At 48.3% G+C, this 9,306-nt stretch overlaps 1 protein-coding gene across 1 annotated transcript; it reads left to right on the top strand.

Moving 5' to 3' along the window:
- Window positions 1-6,605: 6,605 nt before the first annotated feature.
- Window positions 6,606-7,803, top strand: LOC119272334 (probable glutathione S-transferase GSTU6). Its single transcript, XM_037553840.1, has 2 exons — window positions 6,606-7,160; window positions 7,263-7,803. The coding sequence occupies exons 1-2, from the start codon at window positions 6,828-6,830 to the stop codon at window positions 7,614-7,616; spliced, it is 687 nt and encodes a 228-aa protein (XP_037409737.1). The 5' UTR covers window positions 6,606-6,827; the 3' UTR covers window positions 7,617-7,803.
- Window positions 7,804-9,306: the final 1,503 nt, after the last annotated feature.

The following is a 9,306-nucleotide window of genomic DNA, read 5'->3' as shown; positions in this document are numbered from 1 at the left end:
CATCACTATTGAAATCAACAAACTCGGGGTGTGATACCTTTGGACCTTTGGCCATGAAGCATCTTCCAATTCCTTCATTTGGTGAATCAAATATGTCGTAGGAGTTGGTTGACACAAGTGCTAGACCGACAACACCTTCATCTTGAGTATATTCTGAGTCGGAGTGATACCTTCTCTTGGAGTCATTGTCGGAGTCGGAGCCGGATACCCATTCACCAACATGAGCTTGATGTCTTTGTTTTGTGTAGCTCCTTGATGACTTGTCCTTCCTTTCCGAATCCTTGCTTCTCCGAGAGGGTCTTCGTTCATATCGATCATCTCTACTCCTTCTCTCCCTTGATGGTGATTCTTCTCTTCTACTTCTTCTTTTGGGAGAATCTTCTCTTCTACTTCTTCTTTTGGGAGAATCTTCTCTTCTCTTGTGGGGAGCCGTACACTCATTGGAGTAGTGTCTGGGTCTTCCACAATTGTAGCAGTTTCGCTCTCGACTAGAATATATTTTGTCATTGTAGGACCTTGACTTGGAACTTCTCTCTTTGCTTCTATTCTTGTAGAACTTGTTGAAGTTCTTCACCATTAGGCTCAATTCTTCATTGAAGGTTTGTTTCTCACTTGATGATGTGGGAGCTTCACATGAGGCTTTGTATGCACCACTTGACTTGTTATGGAGCTCCTCCTTATCCTTGAGTGACATCTCATGAGCAACAATTCTTCCAATGACTTCCATTGGCTTGAGATCTTTGTAATTTGGCATCATTTGGATCAATGTGCATACGGTATCGTATTTTCCATCCAAGGCTATTAGGATCTTCTTGATGATGAATTTGTCGGTCATCTCTTCACTTCCTAAGCCGGCAATCTCATTTGTGATAAGAACAAGCCTAGAGTACATTTCAGCGACACCTTCACCATCCTTCATTTTGAACTTGTCAAGTTGACTTTGAAGCACATCCAACTTGGATTCCTTGACGGAGTCGGTACCTTCATGCATGTCAATCAAAGTATCCCAAATTTCCTTTGCATTCTCAAGACGGCTGATTTTGTTAAATTCTTCGGGGCACAATCCGTTGAAGAGGATATCACAAGCTTGAGCATTGTATTGTAGCATCTTCAACTCTTCCGCGATAGCTTCACGATTCGGTTCTCTCCCATCAAAGAATTCACCTTGCAAGCCAACACACACAATAGCCCAAATGGCGGGGTTATGTCCAAGAATATGCATGTTCATCTTATGATTCCAACTAGCAAAATTAGTACCATCAAAGTAAGGACCTCTACGATGATAATTTCCCTCGCTAGACGCCATACTCTCCTAGGTTGTGAAACCAAGGCTATGACCACCAAAAGCTATGGAAATCAAAGCAAATGGAGACCAAGGCTCTGATACCACTTGTAGGATCAAAAGTATGTCTAGAGGGGGGTGATTAGACTACTTGACCAATTAAAAATCTATCATTTTCCCAATTTTAGTCTTTGGCAGATTTTAGCTATCTTAGCACAAGTCAATTAATCTTAACACAATTCAAGCAAGCATGCAAAGAGTCTATGAGCAGCGGAAAGTAAAGCATGCAACTTGCAAGAATGTAAAGGGAAGTGTTTGGAGAATTCAAACGCAATTGGAAACACGGATGTTTTTGTCGTGGTTCCGATAGGTGATGCTATCGTACATCCATGTTGATGGAGACTTCAACCCACGAAGGGTAACGGTTGCGCGAGTCCACGAAGGGCTCCACCCACGAAGGGTCCACGAATAAGCAACCTTGTCTATCCCATCATGGCCATCGCTCATGAAGGACTTGCCTCACTAGCGGTAGATCTTCACGAAGTAGGCGATCTCCTTGCCCTTACAAACTCCTTGGTTCAACTCCACAATCTTGTCGGAGGCTCCCAAGTGACACCTAGCCAATCTTGGAGACACCACTCTCCAAGAAGTAACAAATGGTGTGTTGATGATGAACTCCTTGCTCTTGTGCTTCAAATGATAGTCTCCCCAACACTCAACTCTCTCTCACAGGATATGAATTTGGTGGAAAGAAGATTTGAGTGGAAAGCAACTTGGGGAAGGCTAGAGATCAAGATTCATATGGTGGGAATGGAATATCTTGGTCTAAACACATGAGTAGGTGGTTCTCTCTTCAGAAAATGTGTATTGGAAGTGTAGGTATGTTCTGATGGCTCTCTCCTCGAATGAAGAGTGGGTGGAGGGGTATATATAGCCTCCACACAAAAACTAACCGTTACACACAATTTACCAATCTCGGTGAGACCGAATTGAGAAACTCGGTCGGACCGATTTAGCAAACCTAGTGACCGTTAGTATTTTCGGTGGGACTGAGATGCAACTCAGTAGGACCGATATGGTTAGGGTTAGAGCATAACGTAATCTCGGTGTGACCGATTACACAAACTTGGTGGGACCGATTTTGGTAATAAGTTAACCAGAGAGTTGGTCAGGTAAACTCGGTGGGACCGATCGCTCATATCGGTAGGACCGAAACATTACGAAGGGAAACAGAGAGTTTACATTGCAATCTCGGTGGGACCGATCGCTCATCTCGGTAGGACCAAAACGTTACGAATGGAAACAGAGAGATTACAACCCCATCTCGGTGTGACCGAAATACCTATCGGTGAGACCGATTTGCGTAGGGTTTGTGGCAGTGGCTATGACATTTGAACTCGGTGGCGCCGGATAGAAAGAATCGGTGGGGCCGAGTTTGACTTTTGGTTTAGGTCATATGTGGATGTGGGAAGGTAGTTGAGGGTTTTGGAGCATATCACTAAGCACTATGAAGCAAGAACCTCATCAAGCAACACCTCATCCCTCCTTGATAGTATTGGCTTTTCCTATAGACTCAATGTGATCTTGGATCACTAAAATATAAAATGTAGAGTCTTGAACTTTGAGCTTGAGCCAATCTTTTGTCCTTAGTATTTTGAGGGGTCCACTTTCCTCATCCATGCCATGCCATTCATTGAGCTTTTCCTGAAATATTAATCTTGGAATAATGTTAGCTCAATGAGCTATATGTTGTTAGGAATTACCAAAACCACCTAGGTATAGTTGCACTTTCACTTGTCCAGCAGGAGGTGTGCGATTTGACTGTACACATCCGGCTCGTTAGCGAGTACTCCCCATCACGGACGGTGGAGGTGGGGCCCTCCCGCGTTCCAACGGAGCTGATGCCCTATTCCCGGCTCTGTTTCTTCGTCATGCTGTCCTCACTCCGTGTTGCCGTGGTGAGACAGCGTGGGGTCCTCTTGACCGTGTTGGCGCTGGGTGGTGGTTGGTTTGGTGGCTGGCTCTGGAGCGCCCGAGGTGCGGGTTGGGACCGGGGGAAACTCCTGTCGGCTTGGCCGACACCGGCGCGGTGGCGCTTGTGGGTGCCACCTAACCTTCCGGGAGGGCGTCGGGGGCTACCCTTCCTTTCGCCTTGTCGTGTACCGGGGGAAACCCTTGGCAGCAGCGCCGTCATCGTCGCGATCCTTCTTGGAGGTGTTGATAGGTGCCGGCGTTTCGGAGTCTTGGAGCCTAGTGGGAGATCTCGGTGGGTGCAGCGATCACGGGGCTTCTTCTTTTTTGTTGATCCGCCGTTGTCGGCATTTGTTTCTTTTGCTCTTTCTCTATCGTTTCCTTTTGGGCGCGACTGTGCTGCTTCCGCCCCAGCACCTATCCTTGTATGGCTCGGTTGGTTGCTTTGTATACAAAGCGGGGGGAAATCCTTTTTCGATAATGGGTTCGGTGTGTTGCCCTTGGCTAATTGTTTTGTGAACTGTATTTTTGATCGGCTCCGGCCTTTGCCTCGTCCTTATATATTCTTGGGCCTATCCCTTAGGCATAGCCCCCAAGTCTGGGTAGCCTGGAAAGATATGACACAACCAAAGAAGAATGGTAGACTTGGATTTAGGGACCTTGAGATTTTTAATCTTGCATTATTGGCACGTCAAGCTTGGAGGATTCTTTTGTCACACCAGAAGCATTGAGTTCTCGGTTACTTAAGGTGATCTACTTCCCAAACACTTCCATAACAAATGCCAAGCTGGGATCTCACCTATCACAAATCTGGTGTGCAGTTTTGGAGGGCAGAAACGCACTCATGCATGGTATTATACGTAGAATTGGAGATGGTACCTCAACGAAACTATGAGAACATAATTGGATACTGAGGGAGTCTTCTATGCGACCATTGGCGAGTCTTGCACCAAACCCTCCCATCCTTGTTAGCGAATTAATCGACGACACTTCGGCCACCCGGCGCACCAAGGTCCTAGAGAAAATTTTCTTACCAACAGATATTCAAGCAATAAAAAATATTCCTTTGTGCACCAGCTTGGTTGATGAATTTTGGGCTTGGCAATATGAGAAGAAGGGAGTATTTTCCGTCAGGTCAGCATACAAATTACTAGTGCCAATCAGAAATAGTAGGGATGCAGAGTTAGATGGTCGCCCAACTACATCAAATGCTAGATTTGAAGAGAAGGGATGGACGTCACTATGGAACACACAAGTGCCTGCTAAGATAAAAAAAAATCCTATGGTGCCTTGCGAGGCATTCTCTTCCTACAGAAGATGTTCGTCATCATCGAAACATGTCTACTGAGGATAGATGCCAGCTTTGTGGTGCGGTGGATTCGTGGAAACATTCTCTGGTTGAATGCACATTCGCAAAGTGCGTTTGGGGCTTGTAGATGAGGAGCTCAGAGAAAATTTGGTTGACACAAGCGATCCAAGTGCCAAGCGTTGGCTGTTTGATCTTCAGGAGTCATTATCGCATGCCCAATTCATCAAGTTGGCTATTACTTTGTGGGCCATATGGACTTCTCGCATAAAAGCTATACATGAGAGCATATATCAAAGTCCCATGGCGACACATCTATTTGTTGAGCGGTTTATCAATGAGCTAGATACTATCAAGGCTATTCATGTTCCTTCAGCTACCCGATGCAATGTACGCACATATGTTATGTCTTTGTCATGGAAACCACCAACAGAGGGTTACTGTAAAATTCATGTGGATGGAGGGCTCTCCCGTAATAGGAAGTAGGCGCGTCAGCGGCAATGTGCAGAGGGAGAGATGGAGGCTACTTAGGGTCTTCGTCGATCGTTCTACCAGGACTAACAGAACCGGCAACCCTAGAGATGCTAGCTTGTCGTGAAGCATTGGCATTAGCAGAAGTCCTCGCGCTGACAAAGATCATTATTGCATGTGATAGCAAGACCGTAGTAGATGATATAAATGAAGGTAAAGGAGGAGCCTATGAGGCCATTGTGAAAGAATTTAATTCTAGGGCTAGTTATTTTGTTAGTTGTTTAGTTATTTTCGAAGGAAGAGCATCAAATTGTGAAGCTCACAACCTTGCCAAACACTCGGCTTTGCTTGATCAGGGTCGCCATTTGTGGCCTATTCATCCTCATGACCCAACATGTATTCCCATAAACATTCACACTGATCAATAAAGTGTTGGCAATCCTCAAAAAAAAGTCTATCAAGGTCTAGCTTTGTCTCAAAAAATAATAATCAAGGTCTAGCTATAGAAACCGAGTGTGCTCGTCAGAGAGGGTTTCAACTGGTCAACAGACCCAGAGCGCTTTTGGTTAGTTGGCCGAGAGACCTCAACAGACTCTTATGGTCATACCTCTTGGGCGAAGGACGAGCAAATCGAAATAACTTGATGATAACCATTTTCGATCTCTTCGGGAGAGGATGGCTCATGGTCTGACGGGGGCATATCATCAAATTCTTACTTGTGTCTGGGACGCCAGGGTCCTCGACTCTTTTTTTGTTTGTTTTTGAAAGGAGAATGACCCCGACTTTTGCATCAGGATGATGCATACAATCATCTTATTAGTTATATTCACCAAGATCTCACAATCAATAAGTTTGAAGGCACTGTCTTGACAACATATGTCGCTACACCTATTAACTTGATGAAGGGGTGCGTATTGTCGGGGTTCGCGCGTGTGTTGCCAAACACCTTGCCGTGGTGCCGCAATCGCGCGCGTGTGTTGCCCCAGACCCTACCGTGGTGCCGCAATCGTCGGGTCTGGGGCACACACCGATCCAGCACACTCCCAGTCTCAGCAGGCACCACATGCACACGTACAGTGGCCACCGCCATCATCTTTCATCGACCGATTTTCAGAGCAGGTACCAATATATCGACCTTGCCAGGTCTGCCGTCGACGTCATCACGGCGCGAGACAATGTCACCACCCTACGTGTGTCCATCGTCACACATTCGTCGCTGAGATCCTGCAGCGCTACACCGGAGTGCTACGTGTTGTTGCCCGGAGTGGTTCTCTTTGATGATCCGAGAGAAATGTGTTTGGTTCTCTTCTCGCGCGCGAATTATTGCTCGGAGCGCTACGTGCACGTTGGACGACAGCTCGAGAGGCGCATATATCTCTTTGATTGATGATCCGATGCGTGCAGCACGGTACCTACCAGCTGTTCGCAAAAAAAAAAGGGTACCTTTTCGCAAAAAAAGATACCTACCGGCGCTTTTCTCCTATACTAGGTTTTTTCCAACAACAAAAAATGTGGGAGACAAGCTTTGTTCTACTCCATATCACCAATGACTAATCTTCAGTTGGCACATCAATTCACTCGATTGCCACGAGCCCATGATTAACCGACCTGATCACCAAACATATAAAAAAGCTCCGAATTATAGACAACCTAACAGCAGCGATGAACTCCCCGAACTCCGAAATGTCCACTCGTTTATAACCAGTCGTCTTCAAGTCCAAGGCTCCAGCATCCAAGATCCCATCACCAGCACATCCCAAGAACCCAGAGATCCAAGCGCTGAGCCACGGCGTGTCAATGGCAGCGGCTGCAGGAGGAGACGAGGTGAAGCTGCTAGGCGTGTGGGACAGCCCGTTCGTGAACAGGGTGCAGATCGTGCTCAACCTCAAGGGGATCAGCTACCAGTACGTCGAGGAAGACCTCCACAACAAGGGCGAGCTCCTCCTCGCCTCCAACCCCGTGCACAAGAAGGTGCCCGTCCTCATCCACAACGGCAAGCCCATCCCGGAGTCGCAGGTCATCGTGCAGTACATCGACGAGGTATGGAGAGGCGCCGGCCCGAGCGTCCTCCCCGCCGGCCCGCACGAGCGCGCCACCGCCCGGTTCTGGGCCGCCTACGTCGACGACAAGGCAAGTATTACGCGACGCATCGCCGTCTCTTCACCGCCCGCTCTTTCTTTGCTCTGTTCCTGTGCGGAAGTAATGAAGCTCGATGCGACGGATGTGCTGCAGGTTGGGTCGCCGTGGTTCACCATCCTGTTCGCCCGCAAGACCGAGGAGAAGATGGAGGCGGCTGTACGGGCCATCTCGGCGATGGAGACGCTGGAAGGCGCGTTCGGGGAATGCTCCGGTGGGAAGCCGTTCTTCGGCGGCGACGGCATCGGGTTCGTCGACGTTGTGCTCGGCAGCTACCTGGGCTGGTTCGTGGTGATCGAGAAGATGATCGGGATCAAGCTCCTGGACGCGGCGAGGACGCCGGCCCTGGCCGCGTGGGCTCAGCGGTTCAGGATGGCGGATGCGGTGAAGGGTGTCTTGCCTGAAGATGTCGACAAGGTGCTCGAGTTTTTGCAGACGTTCCTTGATTAGGTGCGTGGAAGCGCTGTCAGCGGTTTGGACTTTCGATTATTAATTTTCGAGGAAATGTGGACTTTCGATTTGTTTCTTTTCAAATGTGGGGTTGTAATGGGCCATCGCTTATTTCACGGCCTACAAAAAGGATTTAATAAAAGATGGCCTCAAATTATTAACTTTTAAACAATTCTCGCTATCAGCTGTCAGACATCTTTCAATACACGAATGCTTAGACGAGGTGCTAGCACAATAAAATGAGAGCAACTAGTTAACGAGCGCTTCTTCGGGAGGCTCATAATGATCAGCGCCACTTAGCACGCTCTCAGCCACCCGTCACGTGTCGCGCTCTAGGCGTTCTCTTTGGATATTTTTTATTTTTCGCACGCGTTTTCGACTTTTAAAACAGTTTTTTCCTTTTTTTCGACGTTTCGGTTTTTATCGGTCTTCTTTAACTTTTGGAACAAAAAAAATTTGAAAAAATTTTGCGTGAAAAGCCGCATTTTTTTCGCGAGAGTCATAGTTTTGCTTTCGAGAGAGGCACGGTTGTGCTTTCGCGAGTGGCATGGTCGTGCCTCTTGTTGGGGATATTACTACTGGAGGTAAACCGGCCTTATGTAGCCGGGTTGACTCTTTGAAGATTAGAAGCCCATGAAGATGTAAAAATGATGGCGCTTTACGGAGGGCCCAAAGCCGGGTTACAGTCTGTAAATGTAAACCGGCCTAGTCATGTAACTTGTATAGTAAGATAGAAAGAGAGAGGCCGAACCGGATACGTTTATAATCCGGCTTTGGGACTCTATAGCCCGGCGGGCGTCAATCTATGTATATAAAGGGACGACCCGGCCGCGGTTTAGAGACAACAACAACTCGAGAGCTAGACAAAGCGGATTCGCTCCCTGGCCTTCGAAACCCTAGCAATACCAATCACAACTAGACGTAGGTTTTTACCTTCATCGAAGGGGCCGAACTAGTATAAACTCCCGTGTCCCCTTGTCCGGTTTAACCCCTTTAAGCTAACCCATTGCTATGGCTCCACGACTAAGTCCTTTCACGAGGACATCTGCCGTGACAAACCCACGACAGTTAGCACCCACCGTGGGACTATCGCACGATGGTTTTGAGTTCTTGAAGGGCAGCTTCGATGGACTCAAGGGATACGCCGTGGGCCGGATGACGAAGAGTCGCCGCGGCAAGCTCTACATCGACAATGCAGGATGGGGTCCCGAGGCCGATTCAATCAAATACAGGTACCGGGTCCCCTTTGGTGGGATTCACGTCTTCATCGGCAAGATCGGCGAACCGGCCCCCGAGCCGGACATCTGCACCGACATCATCGAAACGGCTCGGCGTGCAAGTTCTTCGCCGGTTCAGCCCGAGGCAAGGCATGTTTTCGTAGGTGTCGTCCATGGATCGGGGTACGAGGACGGACCGGTGTCCGATGGAGAAACCGTAGTCTGCTCTGATGACGAGTCTTTTGGAGAAACCGAATCGCTTTACCAGTTGTAGGACGGCCGGATTGAGGGAGGATCCGAGGGCAACAGTATTCCGGATTCCCCCGGTCTGCCAAACCGGGCCGCCATCTTCATGGCCATCACACAATCGGCGCCTCATTCATCTACCGCCACAGTAATGCTCTCCGGTTCAACGAGGGCCACACCAGCAGGGGCAGGAAGCTCGGCGCCACCTCCGGCCCAAGTCTTGTCTG

This window comes from Triticum dicoccoides, chromosome 1A, assembly GCF_002162155.2.
Source record: "Triticum dicoccoides isolate Atlit2015 ecotype Zavitan chromosome 1A, WEW_v2.0, whole genome shotgun sequence".
Classification (NCBI taxonomy): Eukaryota; Viridiplantae; Streptophyta; class Magnoliopsida; order Poales; family Poaceae; genus Triticum; species Triticum dicoccoides.
Note: the sequence above shows the minus strand (reverse complement) of the source record. Positions and strands in the feature narration are given on the sequence as shown.